Here is a 16,923-nt window from a genome sequence, read left to right on the forward strand (position 1 = left end):
AGTTTAAATGAGGAAAACAAGCTTCCCGGTTTGCTTACCCCCTAACTGGTTTCTCAACTTTGCATGAAGTAGTTGAATAAAGTGAAATGTAAAAGCTGTCAGGCTCTTAATAAGTTTAAAAAGCAGAGGAGTAGCAGGGGGATCGGATGTGAGCCAGAAAACCACTGATTCCCAGCTTGCTCCCGGTCCCCCTCGCTGCACCTTTGCCTCTGATAGAGGTAGCAAGCTGGGGGAGGGAGGGAAGCAACTAGTCGAGTCACTACTCGATAAGCATATGCTTATCCGTTAGTCGACCAGTCGCTCACATCCCTAGGTTGGACATTAGGAAAAACTTAGGGTGGTTAAACACTGGAACAAATTGCCTAGGGAGGTTGTGGAATCTCTATCACTGGAGATATTTAAGAGCAGGTTAGACAGACATCTAGAAGGGCTGATCTGGACCAACGGTGGGGAACCTTTTTTGGGTCAGGGGCCACTGATCCACAGAAAAGTCAGTTGGGGGCCGCACACAAGCGAGAAGCAAAAATAAACAAACAAACAAACCCTTGCTGATGTGGCCCCCAACTGAGGAGAAAGACACTCCCCACAGCAGGCAGCAGGTTTAAAACAAACAAAAGGAAGTTTTTCTTCACTCAGCGCACAGTCAACATGTGGAACTCCTCGCCAGAGGATGTGGTGAAGGCTAGGACTTGAACGGGGTTCAAAAAAGAACTAGACAGATTGATGGAGGTTAGGTCCATCAATGGCTATTAGCCAGTATGGGTAGGAATGGTCTCCCTAGCCTCTGTTTGTCTGGATGTGGGTGATAGGAGAGGGATCACATACAGATTACCAGTTGTGTTCCCTTCCTCTGGGGCATCTGGTATTGGCCACCATTGGAAGACAGGACACTGGGCTAGATGGACCTTTGGTCTGACCCAGTACGGCCGTTCTTACATTCACATTCCCCTTCCACACCAAAGCCTAGGACGGCCCCCACCTAGTAGATTTTGTGTGCTCCGGCCCCTTGGTGGGGCAGCAAGAGGGCCAGTGTGGGCTCCCCAATGCTGAGGGGGCCCCTGAGCCTTGGGGGCCACATCCTGTTCCCCCACCTGTGATCTAGACGGTGCTTGGTCCTGCCGTGAGGGCAGGGGACTGGACTTGATCTCTCAAGGTCCCTTCCCGTGCTAGTATTCTGGGATTCTAAGACAGACACTCAGCAACCCCTCTCACTACATACCTGGGTGGGCTCAGAGGAACTTCGTGGGAAGAGCTGCTGCGTTCAAACAACAAGCCATACTTGGTTGGCCAGACATTTGCTACCTACCAAAGATACAAACATTTTAAAAACTGACTTTAAAACGCTCCCACGCTTGAGCATGCAGTTAGTGTAAAACCAAACCACGTAACCGTTGTCTAGGGCACAGAGAGCAACGTTACAAATGAAACACAAAAGACTTTCTCTGTGTCTGAACACAACCAGTATATAAATCTGACAACATACCTAGATCAAGCATCCTGGGCATTGGATTAGCACTCAGGAGAAAATAAGCTACAAGGAGCCATGTTTTCTCACCGATCCGGAAGTTTTGGCGTCTACTCAAAGGTTTTATACTGTAACCCATCATTACAGTATCCAAGTATCTTCCATGTAAAATAGAGTGGCAATAACAATGTTCCCCGTAGGATTCAGAGTGTCTATGGTGGTGGTCCTTCCCCCCCGATCAGAACAAGGAGTAGAGTAAAGTCTTCTGAGTCTCAATCCAACAGCCAGTTCCCTAGGCCACACCTCCGTCTGCTGTGTCTCACCCCCATTTGTTAGCACAATTATTATTAAGTAGTCACCCCAAAGATTACTAAATTATAACTACGTTGCAAGCACCATACACACCAACAGGAACCAGGAACAACTACAACAAAACGCACACTGAAATACATGGAAGAGTTTTAGAAATTAAAAAACCACCACCACTTACCTGAAAAGGTAAAGAAGCAATGTAATCTTTGCCTTTTAGGCTATGAACATTTATGCAGGAACTCTGCAATATGCAGATACATTTTTCTACTACTTCATCACTATCTGAAATTGAAGAGCATAAAAATAACGTGTTGCCCTAGATCAAGTTTCTCTACACACAGAGTAAGGACTGTTTAATTATATCATTAGCTGTGCAGTTCTAAAATGGGTGGTTAGCTTCTGTTGCAATAAGGGGGTCTACAAATTTACCCAAATTATAAGTTTAATTGTAAAAAGTACATAAGAGTTCATAAGACCATACAATAATCTAGAACAATAAATGTTGATGTGGAAAGGAAGAAAGAAACAGAATAACTGAATCCCTCTAAACAAAAAGGCCAAGTTAATATGATTCAAGAATTGTGTTGAAATTACGCTTTTTATAAAACAGGAGATGTGGAGCTGGACATTAATGACACCAAACTGGTATATTAGGCTTAAGTGGTGAACAAAACAACGAGAGGATGGGCTATTCCATCCATCACTCCTTTGGGGTCCTTAAGTGAAAGAGATTTTGTGGGGAACAGTATGAAAAAACCTCAACCCCCAAGAACAAAGAGAAGAGGAGACAGAAGAGGCATCGGCTACTGAAGCGAGTGTCACCATCGTTTAGTTGTCACCCTCCTCCCCCCTCTATGATTTTCCGGGACCCAGGGCCTTCATCACCCTGCTCTGGAGTGGGTCACCTGATCAGAACAGGTCAGAGAGGGAAGCAAGTGATACCACCACCCCCCTACTGACTCCGGCTGACTCCCAGACACTTACTGGGGGGACATTTATAACCATCTCTGAACCCTTTTGAGACTGGAGACCTTCCAAAAGCTGTCTACAGAGGCAAAGGGACAAGGGGTGTTGTTACAAGGAGCACCTGACTTGATACTTTACATTTCAAACGCTTCCGTTGTTTTCCCCTCTTTTCCAAATCTTTAATAAAAGGATTTTTAATAGCGTTTGCCCCTTGGTGTCGAACAGCCTGACGTCTCTGCATGCCAAGCCTCAGGCTCTGTTTAACACAGTTCATTACTGGACAACAACTGGGTTGTGTTAACACCTTTGGCCCATATATTCCACCTCAGTTACTACACCACTTCCCAAGTCTAGAAAATTAAACTCAGACCAAATATTAGCTTGACAGTAAAGTAAAATATGAATGAGACTTACTGTCCAATTTCTCAGATTTCTCCTGGGGCACAGTGAAATCACACCACAATGCCTAAAAGCCAAAAAGATCCAATTACTTATGAAGGACAACCTGGTATTACTACCAAATCCTCTTTTTCAATGTTATGGTGTAACCTACTGTCCCGTCCCCACCGCTCCAATACAGGTGTTCGCCATGTTTCAGGTAGCTAGTACTGACCAGCTGGTTTGCAGCCATTCCCATGGCTACCGTTTCAATGGTCCATACCTGCAGAACAGGGCTGTCCACAGTGAAAGCCTTATACACTGCTGATGCCTGGCTTTTACTTCCTTTGCTCCAAATGACCATGTTGCCAGCCACATACAGTTCTTCATCGTATTCCACTTCTTCCCCCACATCACTGACACCTCTCCTTAAAAGCCAACTTTCCTGAAAGCCAAGAGGATTAAAAAAGAAGTCACAATTTCTTCCCTGGGGTGGGCTGATAGTCTCAATGTCTGTGTGATGCTAAAGGGTGGGCTTTTTTAGTATAAATCCATCAACTCAAGATGTGGGGCAACACTGCAGAGGAGACTGGATTTTGTGTTTTCACTGGTTTTGTTCTGGTTTTCCCAGTTTTGAAAAAATATTCCACACGAGGAGAAAAACCTGAACTCTCAATCGGATTCGAGATCATGCCTGGTGCCAGTCAGAGAGCACAGACAACGACCTGCTTATCAGGAAGTGGCGTGTCCCCTACCCTGGCTCTGCATCCACAGAAAATCACCAGGAAGACGCTTCAGGGACCTTCTGCTGCCTTGTGTCAGGAAACCCAGTCGATGTCCCTGTCCTGTGGGTGGTGCGCCTGGGGAGTCTTTGTACAGTGTGTCCTTTTCTCTTTTTACAGGGAGACAGGAAGCCCTTCGCCTGAATCCCAATTAGCACAGGACCTCGATTTATGGGCCACAATCGTACAGGAAAGCTGCCACACAAAGCACTTTTTCCTGACTGGCGGAGGGGGAGGAGGGAATCACAACATGAAGTGACGTGGACGAAGAGCAAGTTGGCATCTCTTCACATCCTAGCGCCTACAGTGCACTGGAAACAGCTTTGCAAGGGTTTGGTGGACAAGCGAAGTGACGCAGGGTGCCACCCTGCAACTTACGCACCCGCCTATTGTAATTCTGAGTGAGGGAAAAAAAGCATCCATCTGGGGCTAGGCTAGAGGGCCTTGTCCAGCTCCTCAATCCACTTAGTTTAAACTAAGCCAAGCTCCAAGTTGTCAGACAGGCATGCCTGATGGAGAGGGGCCTGCACGCACACGTACAATTGTGAGACAAAAAGCTTAGGCCTAGATATTCAAAGGGAAAACTTCAAAGTTGTTACTTAATTTCTTTACCTAAAGCCACTACAATACCTTGGAGATTATTCAGTCTGTTTCATGCTCTGGTTCTTCTCAGTTGTGTATTGTTTTCCCATTGACATTTAAAAAAAAAATCAAAGAGACATTCTGACGGCCTTAGCTTTCATGGCAGCTTGTTCTCACACTACCTAACACGAACATGGAGCAGCGGATGTCAGACTGACAAAGCTACAATTTTGTTTGTTCCCCAAGTACACGGAGCAGGAAGAGCAGCAGTGGAGACGCAGCTCACTCCGGTCCTGCAGAAAGCACCCGATGAACAAGGGGGCAACCTGGACTCCAGGCTCATATGCTCTTTTACTTATCGGCAAAGGCTGCGGGTTCATGCTCCAGTTGTGAAACAGGCACCTACCCACAACTACTCCACACCTGCCTTTGTTTTGACCATGTCACAGTATTTCTCCTAACAAGAAAACAACATACAATGATGCAGTATGTTTCTGGGCTTAAAGAGTGCATCTCAGTAGTTGATGTACCAGAGGTTTATTTTGTTACCCTGATGAATACAGACACACACACACACACACACACATCCGTATTCATCAGGATGCAGACACAAGACACTTCCCTGTATTCTCTGGATCTGTTCTGGAAGTTGGTCTTGGCTGGTTCATTACAGACTGTTTCTCTTCAGCACCCAGGCACCATCCAGCCAGCTTTTCACTGGCAAAAGCTTTGCTTTCTTTAACAAAGCCAAGAGATGGCCTTGCTGTCAGAAAATACTGCTCTTTAGCTCCTTCCCGTAGGAGCAGCCCGCACTCAGTAACGAACTCTGAGTTCAAAGAGTCATTTGCCTACCTGAGGGAAGAGCAGTTTGCCCAGAGAAGTGCCTTGCAGAGTCAGTTTCACAATTCAGCCAAGAAACAGGAAGGAAACGTTTCCTGGGCAGCGTTCCCTCCTGGCGTGGGACTACTTAAACCTGGTCTACACCCAGTGTTTGCACGGATATTGATTAGGTAGCCAGCAGCCAGGCTCAGTCCAGGCTTGTGACAGGTCCGGGACCTACACCTGCTGCAGCTCTGCGTTTAAAGTGTATTAGGAGCAGGCAGGCAGGCAGGCAGCCCGGCTCAGTTCTGCCTTGCACCAGGTCTGGAAGCTCAGACCCATCCTAGACAGGGGCTGCTGCCTCTTTATCAGAGGAAGCAGCACAGGGTGACAAGCAGCCGGTCCGCGAGGGGAGCTGGTTTTTAAACTGGCTCCCCTCGTGGACCAGCTCCCACCTGGTACTCGGCGCTGATGCCTCTGATTCAGAGGCAGCTGCGTGAAATGGCAGGGGGCTCTTTGGGAGTGGAGCCGGAGCGCACTGGCTGCCAGCCTCACCCCCAGGGACAATAGAATAGTCGACTAACCAATAAGAATTCATGAGGCTACTCAACTATTCAATTAGCCGATATTTAACATCCCTAAGCTGCACCCAAGCCCCACTCGCGCCGCTGAAGCGATACGCACCGTGCATGACGATTTCCCTTAATGCTTCTGCTCACAGGACGGGCATCAGTACTGCAGCAGCCAGTTTGTGGAAGCGAGGCCATTGAAGCCAATAGCCGTTTTCTGCCATAACAGGATGAGAGCCGGGCAGGAACGGGTGGAAGAAACCCTTCTGATTGGCTGCCTTCTCTACCTCCTAGGGCAGAACTACCAGAGCTGCTGTCTGAAGAGCTCTCCCGGCCCCGACGCCATTCTCACAAGAGGGCAAAGTGAGCAGAAAACACCCAGCGACTCATGCACCTCCTGCCTCCTGTGAGCAACAGGGAAGGCTCATTGGTTCCTCCCTGCAACACCCAGCCTCCTGGCAGTGTGGGGAGGTGGGAAGAAGAGCTCCAGAAGACCCACCACCACCACCAAGGCTGAGCATGGACTCCATTGCAACCCCCTGGTCTGAGGAAGGGGCTGAGGAGCCTCTGGGGGAATAAACATGACTCCGGGGGGCTGGAGGACAGAACTGTTTGGAGGTTGAGGGGCAGGATTTCTAGGCAGATATGGGGGTGAGTTTTTAACAAAACAAATCTTACACTGCTTGAAGACAACAACCCACTAGTCTGTTTTCTCTTGGAGAAGACTGCACAAATCTAGTGCTGCCGCATTATAGAACAGACATACTTTGCACACAGCTTGCAAAGGACGTTTTCCTCCAGCTCTTTCTTTAAGGGTACGTCTACACAGCAGGCAGTTATTTCGAAATAATGTCAAAATACTGCCAAGCTGGAGGACTACTCTGACTCCTGTAACCCTCATTGTGCGAGGAGGAAGAGAAGTGGGAGGAAGAGTGCTCTGTTTCGAAGTAAGGGCTGTGTGGACGCTCCCAATTTTGAAATAAGCTCTGCAATTGACGTAGCTCAATTGGTGTCGCTTATTTCGAGCGAAGCCCTGCTGTGTAGATGCACTCTAAAAGTCAAGGGTCTGGTTTCATCACTCAGAGGCACACTGACTCAGGACACAGAACTTTACCTTCTGTTTTTCATGGATTGTCACCTCCTGAAGGGATCCCACCAAGCCGGCAGCTCCATCGGAGGACCACAGCTCAGAGGCTGGCTGCAGCTGCCGGAGTTGAAGGTTCAGGGCATTAGGGTGGTGCCTGCAGTGGTCACGGCCAAAAGGAACAAACTCCTGCAAATCCCCTGCTGCAATCATCGTTACCCTCTCTTCATAGTTGTTCGACATGGGTTCCAAATATCAACATTATTTCTGGAGGAAAAACAAAACACTGGTCTGCATCCATGGCCATTGCTGGGCTGGGGCGCATGCAGCTTGCCTTGAGAACGTTTGGCAGCCAAACGTTTCTGGACAAGACTTAACTCCCGTTTCCAACAAATAAATAAAAACGATGATTCAAAGCCCCGTCTCGTTAGTGGGGGTAATTCTAATCATTAATGTTTTCAGTTATTTCTATTTTGCCTCTCGTAGCCTCGGTAATGCCAGAACAAAATTGACTTATATTAGGGAGGAGAACAAGAGAAGAAAACAACAAGAAGATTTCAGCTGATTTTAATTCTAGTGCTAGCTTCCTTTCTGAGGCCTGGTGGACACGAGGAAATTAGGTCCAAATATGTCGCTTAAGAGTGCAACAAAGCCACAATCCTGAGCAACACACTTGAACTGCCCTAGCCCCCGGTGTAGACAGGACTAAACAAAAGGCAAAGGCTATCACCTCTTGGAGTGGAGTACTTATGTCAAAATGCCTGTTTTGACAGCCATAGGTAGTAGGGATGTCAGCATATAGTCATTTAAGTTATTAACCAATAAGCTTGGGCTTAGCAGCTAATCCAAATGAGAACATGCACTTACCCCACCCCCTGCTGCCCCTGTATCACAGGCAGCAATGGGGAAGGGGAGCCAGCTCCCATGGAGCCACTTCCCCTCTCCCCCCCGTGTGTGTGTGTGTGTGTGTGTGTGTGTGTGTGTGTGTGTGATGGGTGGGGAGACGAGAACATGCACTGGCGAGGATGTACTCTGTGTGGGGGGGGATGTGTGGAGGTTGGGAGATGTTCTCTCTAGAGGGGTAATCTCCGTAGGGGGTGCATACACCGGTATGCTCTCTCAGGGAGGGGTGCTGGGGGGATACTTGGAGGGGATGTGAAGGGGAGACAAGCACGGTCCGCCTCAGGTGGGCTGGGGGGGCAGGCGCGGTCTCTCGGGGGGGGGCAGCCCAGAGGGGATGGGAAGGCAGGTGCAGTCTCTCGGGGGGGGGGGGGGGGACAGCCCAGAGGGGATGGGGGGGCAGGCGCGGTCTCTCGGGGGGGGCAGCCCAGAGGGGTTGGGGGGGCAGGCGCGGTCTCTCGGGGGGGGCAGCCCAGAGGGGTTGGGGGGGCAGGCGCGGTCTCTCGGGGGGGGGCAGCCCAGAGGAGTTGGGGGGGCAGGCGCGGTCTCTCGGGGGGGGCAGCCCAGAGGGGATGGGGGGGCAGGCGCGGTCTCTTGGGGGGGCAGCCCAGAGGGGATGGGGGGGGCAGGCGCGGTCTCTCGGTGGGGGCAGCCCAGAGGGGATGGGGGGGGCAGGCGCGGTCTCTCGGTGGGGGCAGCCCAGAGGGATGGGGGGGCAGGCGCGGTCTCTCGGGGGGGGCAGCCCAGAGGGGATGTGGGGGCAGGCGTGGTCTCTCGGGGGGGGCAGCCCAGAGGGGATGGGGGGCAGGCGCGGTCTCTTGGGGGGGGCAGCCCAGAGGGGATGGGGGGGCAGGCGCGGTCTCTTGGGGGGGGCAGCCCAGAGGGATGGGGGGGCAGGCGCGGTCTCTCGGGGGGGGGGCAGCCCAGAGGGGATGGGGGGCAGGCGCGGTCTCTCGGGGGGGGCAGCCCAGAGGGATGGGGGGGCAGCCCAGAGGGGATGGGGGGGCAGGCGCGGTCTCTCGGGGGGGGGGCAGCTCAGAGGGATGGGGGGGCAGCCCAAAGGGGATGGGGGGCAGGCGCGGTCTCTCGGGGGGGGGGGGGCAGCTCAGAGGGATGGGGGGGCAGCCCAGAGGGGATGGGGGGCAGGCGCGGTCTCTCGGGGGGGGCAGCCCAGAGGGGTTGGGGGGGCAGGCGCGGTCTCTCGGGGGGGGCAGCCCAGAGGGGTTGGGGGGGCAGGCGCGGTCTCTCGGGGGGGGGCAGCCCAGAGGAGTTGGGGGGGCAGGCGCGGTCTCTCGGGGGGGGCAGCCCAGAGGGGATGGGGGGGCAGGCGCGGTCTCTTGGGGGGGCAGCCCAGAGGGGATGGGGGGGGCAGGCGCGGTCTCTCGGTGGGGGCAGCCCAGAGGGGATGGGGGGGGCAGGCGCGGTCTCTCGGTGGGGGCAGCCCAGAGGGATGGGGGGGCAGGCGCGGTCTCTCGGGGGGGGCAGCCCAGAGGGGATGTGGGGGCAGGCGTGGTCTCTCGGGGGGGGCAGCCCAGAGGGGATGGGGGGCAGGCGCGGTCTCTTGGGGGGGGCAGCCCAGAGGGGATGGGGGGGCAGGCGCGGTCTCTTGGGGGGGGCAGCCCAGAGGGATGGGGGGGCAGGCGCGGTCTCTCGGGGGGGGGGCAGCCCAGAGGGGATGGGGGGCAGGCGCGGTCTCTCGGGGGGGGCAGCCCAGAGGGATGGGGGGGCAGCCCAGAGGGGATGGGGGGGCAGGCGCGGTCTCTCGGGGGGGGGGCAGCTCAGAGGGATGGGGGGGCAGCCCAAAGGGGATGGGGGGCAGGCGCGGTCTCTCGGGGGGGGGGGGCAGCTCAGAGGGATGGGGGGGCAGCCCAGAGGGGATGGGGGGCAGGCGCGGTCTCTCGGGGGGGGGGGCAGCCCAGAGGGGATGGGGGAGCAGCCCAGAGGGGATGGGGGGGCAGCCCAGAGGGGATGGGGGGGCAGGCGCGGTCTCTCGGTGGGGGCAGCCCAGAGGGGATGTGGGGGCAGGCGCGGTCTCTCGGGGGGGGGGGGCAGCCCAGAGGGGATGGGGGAGCAGCCCAGAGGGGATGGGGGGGCAGCCCAGAGGGGATGGGGGGGGCAGGCGCGGTCTCTCGGGGGGGCGGGCAGCCCAGAGGGATGGGGGGGCAGGCGCGGTCTCTCGGTGGGGGCAGCCCAGAGGGGATGTGGGGGCAGGCGCGGTCTCTCGGGGGGGGCAGCCCAGAGGGGATGGGGGGCAGGCGCGGTCTCTCGGGGGGGGGGCAGCCCAGAGGGATGGGGGGGCAGCCCAGAGGGGATGTGGGGGCAGGCGCGGTCTCTCGGGGGGGGGGCAGCCCAGAGGGGATGGGGGGGGCAGGCGCGGTCTCTCGGGGGGGGCAGCCCAGAGGGGATGGGGGGGCAGGCGCGGTCTCTCGGGGGGGGCAGCCCAGAGGGATGGGGGGGCAGGCGCGGTCTCTCGGGGGGGGCAGCCCAGAGGGATGGGGGGGCAGGCGCGGTCTCGGGGGGGGGGGGCAGCCCGGGGGGGGGGTCCCGAACCTGCGTGACTCGGGAAGGGGCGGTCTGTCTGTCTGTCTGTCTGTCGGTCGGTCGGCGGCGAGTCGGGCTCCGGCGGCTCCTCCCCGTGTGTCCGGCAGCGCAGCGCGACTCCCCGCAGCTCTCACACGGGCGCGGCCATCTTGGAACTCCCAGCAGCCCCCGCGGGCGGGGGGCGGTGCCTGCGAAGAGTCTGCCTCCTGGCGGGGGGCGGCCGTGGAATTCTGGCGGTGTCGCCATGGCACCGGGGGGGGCGGGGTTCTAGAATCCTTTTGTGTCACCATGGCAGCAGGACACTGGGCGGGGTGTGTGGAATTCTTTGGTGTCACCATGGCAGTGGGGAGCTGGGGGGGGGGGGGGAGTGTGGAATCCTATGGTATCACCATGACAACAGAGATGCTGCTGTCACCATGACAACAGGGAGCTGGAGTGGGGGGGTCTGGAATCCTTTCGTGTAACCATGGCAGCAGGAAACTGGAGGGAGGGTCTTTGGAATCTTTTGGTGTCACCATGGCAGTGGGGAGTTGGGGGGGGTCTTTGGTGTCACTATGGCAGTGGGGAGTTGGGGGGGGGAGTCTTTGGTGTCACTATGGCAGTGGGGAGTTGGGGGGGAGTCTTTGGTGTCACCGTGGCAGTGGGGAGTTGGGGGGGAGTCTTTGGTGTCACTATGGCAGTGGGGAGTTGGGGGGGAGTCTTTGGTGTCACCGTGGCAGTGGGGAGTTGGGGGGGAGTCTTTGGTGTCACTATGGCAGTGGGGAGTTGGGGGGGAGTCTTTGGTGTCACCGTGGCAGTGGGGAGTTGGGGGGGAGTCTTTGGTGTCACCATGGCAGTGGGGAGTTGGGGGGGAGTCTTTGGTGTCACTATGGCAGTGGGGAGTTTGGGGGGGGGTCTTTGGTGTCACCATGGCAGTGGGGAGTTGGGGGGGAGTCTTTGGTGTCACCGTGGCAGTGGGGAGTTGGGGGGGGGAGTCTTTGGTGTCACCATGGCAGTGGGGAGTTGGGGGGGAGTCTTTGGTGTCACCGTGGCAGTGGGGAGTTTGGGGGGGGGTCTTTGGTGTCACCGTGGCAGTGGGGAGTTGGGGGGGAGTCTTTGGTGTCACCGTGGCAGTGGGGAGTTGGGGGGGGGAGTCTTTGGTGTCACTATGGCAGTGGGGAGTTGGGGGGGGGAGTCTTTGGTGTCACTATGGCAGTGGGGAGTTTGGGGGGGGGTCTTTGGTGTCACCATGGCAGTGGGGAGTTGGGGGGGAGTCTTTGGTGTCACCGTGGCAGTGGGGAGTTGGGGGGGGGAGTCTTTGGTGTCACCATGGCAGTGGGGAGTTGGGGGGGAGTCTTTGGTGTCACCGTGGCAGTGGGGAGTTTGGGGGGGGGTCTTTGGTGTCACCGTGGCAGTGGGGAGTTGGGGGGGAGTCTTTGGTGTCACCGTGGCAGTGGGGAGTTGGGGGGGAGTCTTTGGTGTCACCATGGCAGTGGGGAGTTGGGGGGGAGTCTTTGGTGTCACCGTGGCAGTGGGGAGTTGGGGGGGGGAGTCTTTGGTGTCACCATGGCAGTGGGGAGTTGGGGGGGAGTCTTTGGTGTCACCGTGGCAGTGGGGAGTTTGGGGGGGGGTCTTTGGTGTCACTATGGCAGTGGGGAGTTGGGGGGGAGTCTTTGGTGTCACCGTGGCAGTGGGGAGTTGGGGGGGAGTCTTTGGTGTCACTATGGCAGTGGGGAGTTGGGGGGGAGTCTTTGGTGTCACCGTGGCAGTGGGGAGTTGGGGGGGAGTCTTTGGTGTCACCATGGCAGTGGGGAGTTGGGGGGGAGTCTTTGGTGTCACTATGGCAGTGGGGAGTTTGGGGGGGGGTCTTTGGTGTCACCATGGCAGTGGGGAGTTGGGGGGGAGTCTTTGGTGTCACCGTGGCAGTGGGGAGTTGGGGGGGGGAGTCTTTGGTGTCACCATGGCAGTGGGGAGTTGGGGGGGAGTCTTTGGTGTCACCGTGGCAGTGGGGAGTTTGGGGGGGGGTCTTTGGTGTCACCGTGGCAGTGGGGAGTTGGGGGGGAGTCTTTGGTGTCACCGTGGCAGTGGGGAGTTGGGGGGGAGTCTTTGGTGTCACCGTGGCAGTGGGGAGTTTGGGGGGGAGAGTCTTTGGTGTCACCGTGGCAGTGGGGAGTTTGGGGGGGGTCTTTGGTGTCACTATGGCAGTGGGGAGTTGGGGGGGAGTCTTTGGTGTCACTATGGCAGTGGGGAGTTGGGGGGGAGTCTTTGGTGTCACCATGGCAGTGGGGAGTTTGGGGGGGGTCTTTGGTGTCACTATGGCAGTGGGGAGTTGGGGGGGGGAGTCTTTGGTGTCACCGTGGCAGTGGGGAGTTTGGGGGGGAGAGTCTTTGGTGTCACCATGGCAGTGGGGAGTTTGGGGGGGGTCTTTGGTGTCACCATGGCAGTGGGGAGTTTGGGGGGGGTCTTTGGTGTCACCATGGCAGTGGGGAGTTTGGGGGGAGTCTTTGGTGTCACCATGGCAGTGGGGAGTTGGGGGGGAGTCTTTGGTGTCACTATGACAGCAGGGAGCTGGCTGGGCTGCAGCGTGCCTGCCACTGCTGGGGTCTGGGGCATGGGGAAGAGATGTGTGCTGGAAGGGTCAAGAGACACAGAGGGCAGGTGCAGATCTCCAGGTCACAAAGGAACCTAGGCCTGCACCTCAGCAGCTATGCAGGGATTATGGGACAGTTGCTCCAGAAGTATCTGAAGATTTCCCAAAGCAGAAGGAACATCACACACACACCCACCCTACACACACACACCCACCGTACACACACACACGGGCTGTGTCTAGACTGGCCAGTTTTTCTGGAAAATCAGCCACTTTTCCGGAAAAACTTGCCAGCTGTCTACACTGGCCGCTTGAATTTCCGCAAAAGCACTGACGATCTCATGTAAGATTGTCAGTGTTCTTGCGCAAATACTATGCTGCTCCCGTTTGGGCAAAGCCCTTTTGCACAAAACTTTTGCGCAAAAGGGCCAGTGTAGACAGCCCAGATTTGTTTTCTGCAAAAGAGCCCCGATCACAACAATGGCGATCAGGGCTTTTTTGCGGAAAAGCATCCGTGCTAATCTAGACGCTCTTTTCCGCAAATTCTTTTAACTGAAAACGTTTCCGTGAAAAGCATTTGCGGAAAATCCTGCCAGTCTAGATGTAGCCACGCTGTTTCTACTGCAGATGGATCAGGTTGCTGGAGCAGAGAAAATTGGGCACAGGGCACCACTGTCATGGCCCCAAGCTAGGCAGGATTCTCATAGATGGGATCCGCACTCTTTTAGTAAGATTTCCCCAACTTTTACCTCTTGGTCCTTAAACCAGTGTTTCCCCCGTTTTTGAAAGCTGATTGCCCACCTCAGAAAAATGAAATCTGCCAGACACCCAGTACCCCAGCAGGTGCTGTGAAAGGGATGCCCACAATGACCAGACCCTCCCAGTGTGCCCCTCTCCGTGAGACGCTGCCTGTTTCGATGGCAGTGCAATAATCCATTACGCTGACATTTCGAGTATCATCACTAATCTCTGATTTAACTCTCATTACCATGCACAGGGCTGCTCACATTGGCACCTGCTGTCTCAGGCTCTCTCCAAACTCACACCTGTTACGGTTGGAGCACATTTTGCAGGGTGTGTCTGGAGCCCTAACAGGTAGCACCAGTGCTGCCAACTCTTCATTTGATCAGGCGTCTCATCAGGTTTTGTGATTTTCCCAGCTCCTGGAGTTCTGTAATCACAGGAGAAACTCTTCCACCATTTGAAACCCCTCCCAGAAGTTTCTTGCCCTTGTGGCTGATAGCAGGAGGCAAATAAAAGGAATCCGACGTTTCGTTATTGTTGGGGGTTTTTAATCTCATGGTTTTTAACCCCAGAGGTTAGCAATACCGAGACACTTGCTTCTTTTTGAACTGGAAGCAGGAGGCTCTCTAAAGAGCCCTTCACATGCATTAGCATTCTCATGCCGTCCAAACCGCTTCCCAAGGCAGCAGTAGCAGGCTGGGAGATGGGGGTACATCTATGTCACGGCATGTCGGGGGGTCCCCGACCCTGCACCCCCATACCCAGTCAGATGTGACTCTCCAGCAGGTAGAACAGAAGGTTTATTGGTTCACAGGAACAGCGTAGCCCAGGATCGATGTTAACACAAGTACCAAGAGCAGACAGCATTATTGATCTTGGGGAGAAGGAGTCCCGGATCCTTTATCCCCCTTGTCCTGCTCCAGGCCCTTCTCTCATCCTAGCCCAGAAGAGACTGACCCTTCCCCAGGCCCTACCAGCCATCCTGCTGTCAGCCCCACCTGTCCTTTGTCTCCTTTCCCCGGGCAGGAGTTATCATCTCCTGTGTCTGGCCCTCAGGAGTCTGGGCCCAGTACACATCTGGAAAGAGTGATGCTCAGCCTCTCCCTCCTCATGCACAGAGTGCTGCAGTGGCCGGGGAAAACTGAGGTATGCGTGTGCACGCATACACGCATGCACACACACACACACACACACGCACGCACACACACACGCACACACACAGCAAAGAGTGAATGTAACAACACCCCCACTATGTCACAGTCTACACTGCAGAGGAAGACCGAAGCTGTTGTAGTTGATCTTCGAGGGTTTGAACGAGTGGGCCTAGTGAAGACAGCTCATTCGAAGTGAGAGGGGCGCTCCGATCGACGCCGGTCGTCCTGCTTCCATGAGGAGGAAGGGAAGTCGAAGGCAGAGTGTTCTCCCTTCCACTTCCTGCAGTGCGGACAGCGCCAAAAGCCGAAGGAAGCTACTTCGACTTCAGCTGCGCAATTAACGGAGCTGACATTGCACATCTGAGTTCAACCCTGTCCCCTAGTATAGCTGGACCCTGAGTTATGCCCCACTGGGTCGTTGGGTACCAGCCAGGACTGTCTTGAAATCGACTCCTTCCTGCCTGCTGTCAGCTAAAGGAGCTCCCCATAGGGGCAATACCTCCCCTCCCCCATTTGTTTCCAAGTTCCCTGTCTTTGCAGAACTCATGGAGGAGTTGGGGGTTTAAAACTCTTCAGTTGCCATCCTCTGCTTTTCCACCGCCACTGGCCATGAGCATGGCTGAGGTGCTGTTCTGCGAACTCTGAGGGCCTCCAATGCAATTATCTAATGCAATCCAATGCAATTATCTATGGTCCCATGCCCAGGGCTTTATTCCCTTTGCTTTGGCATTTCTGCCTCCCTCCGTTTCAGTTCTTTGCCCCAAGTTACCAGCTCTCTCTGCGCTTCCTTCGTCTTTCCAGCTTCCAGCTCTGAGAGCTGTTGTTCAAGCAGATAAACATGGCCAGGCGGCAGCATCGCAGGAATCTGTCTAGTGCAGGGTCTGGCCTTTGATGGGGCCAGAAGTGGTTCAGAGCTCTCCTTGGAGCATAGCCCAGGCTGAGATGGTAACTTTAGATAAAGGCAATTTCACGTCCTTGAGGTTTTCATGCAGTGAGGATTTCTCCTGTTTCGTACAGTCTCCATTCCAGCTTGCTAAGTTATCGCTCCCCGTTTCAGCTCCCTTCTAATGTCCAGTCATGCAAAGTCTCATCTTTGTCACGATCCCTCATCCACAGCCACTATCCTCTGTCATCCGTTTTAGGATTTCGTTCATCCTCCACCGGACGATTGTTTTCCTCCAGCAATTGATTCACAGAGCCACGGTTGTGCATTCTGAACTGTGTGGCTTCACTGTTTCATGGCACCCTACATGGCAACAATCAGACAACACACCACCATATGCCAAGAAACAAACATCCACTCTTGTATGTTGGTCCCTTGCAGCGCAACTGGAAGAGAAACATCAGAAGAAAAAAAATTAGAAGAAATCCTGGTTAAGCAAAGATCCTTCTCTAGGTTGTTCAGTGTATTTGCCTAGTCTTCTTTCAACCAAAAGCACGTGAACCAGCAACATTTTCATCCATAGTTCTCTCAGACAACTTTATATTAAACCCCAAATGAGCAATAGTCAGCCAAAAATACAATGCAAACAAGACAGTTCTTAGGTCTCCTGCACTTTCCACACAATATACTCCTGCCTTTCCTTGTCGTGAGTGTAACCAGCTGGACTCAGCTACAAGCGGTTAAAAGGCAAAAAATTGGATTCGACTTGAAGTCAAACAGAATCCTTTCAACCTCAACCCCCTCAACACCACTCGCTGGCTTCGTGAGGCTCCTACCCTGCACCCCCACGCAGGGGTACTTCTGTGGCCCAATGTCACAAGGCTGCGGGAGGTTTTGTACACCAGGTGGGAATGATGCTGGGAGGAATGACAACCAGATTGCATCTCCAACTACCAGCACTAGGTGTCAGGCCACTCCCATCTGCCACTCTTCCACTGGAGCTAGTCACTGTTCTGGGGAGTTCTTCGACAATGATACGACAGGCAATTGTATTTAATCAAGTGTCACAAACGCCTCCCTCAGATAGTCTAGTTCCTTGGTCTCCGCAAAGTAGCCTGTCATCTCAACACCCGTACAAAGGGAGGGGGCAACTGAGCTGGAGCTAACCGGCTGAG

At 54.9% G+C, this 16,923-nt stretch overlaps 1 protein-coding gene across 1 annotated transcript in view; it reads right to left on the reverse strand.

Moving 5' to 3' along the window:
• The window catches only part of ANAPC1 (anaphase promoting complex subunit 1), a 79,796-nt gene extending 69,224 nt beyond the window's left edge, over nt 1-10,572 (reverse strand). Inside the window, 6 exon segments of the mRNA XM_075925887.1 lie at nt 1,220-1,302; nt 1,956-2,059; nt 3,158-3,209; nt 3,405-3,566; nt 6,988-7,224; nt 10,408-10,572. Of these exon segments, the coding sequence (XP_075782002.1) occupies nt 1,220-1,302; nt 1,956-2,059; nt 3,158-3,209; nt 3,405-3,566; nt 6,988-7,200 (614 nt within the window). The 5' untranslated portion in view covers nt 7,201-7,224; nt 10,408-10,572.
• Nucleotides 10,573-16,923: the final 6,351 nt, after the last annotated feature.

This window comes from Pelodiscus sinensis, chromosome 3, assembly GCF_049634645.1.
Source record: "Pelodiscus sinensis isolate JC-2024 chromosome 3, ASM4963464v1, whole genome shotgun sequence".
NCBI lineage: Eukaryota > Metazoa > Chordata > Testudines > Trionychidae > Pelodiscus > Pelodiscus sinensis.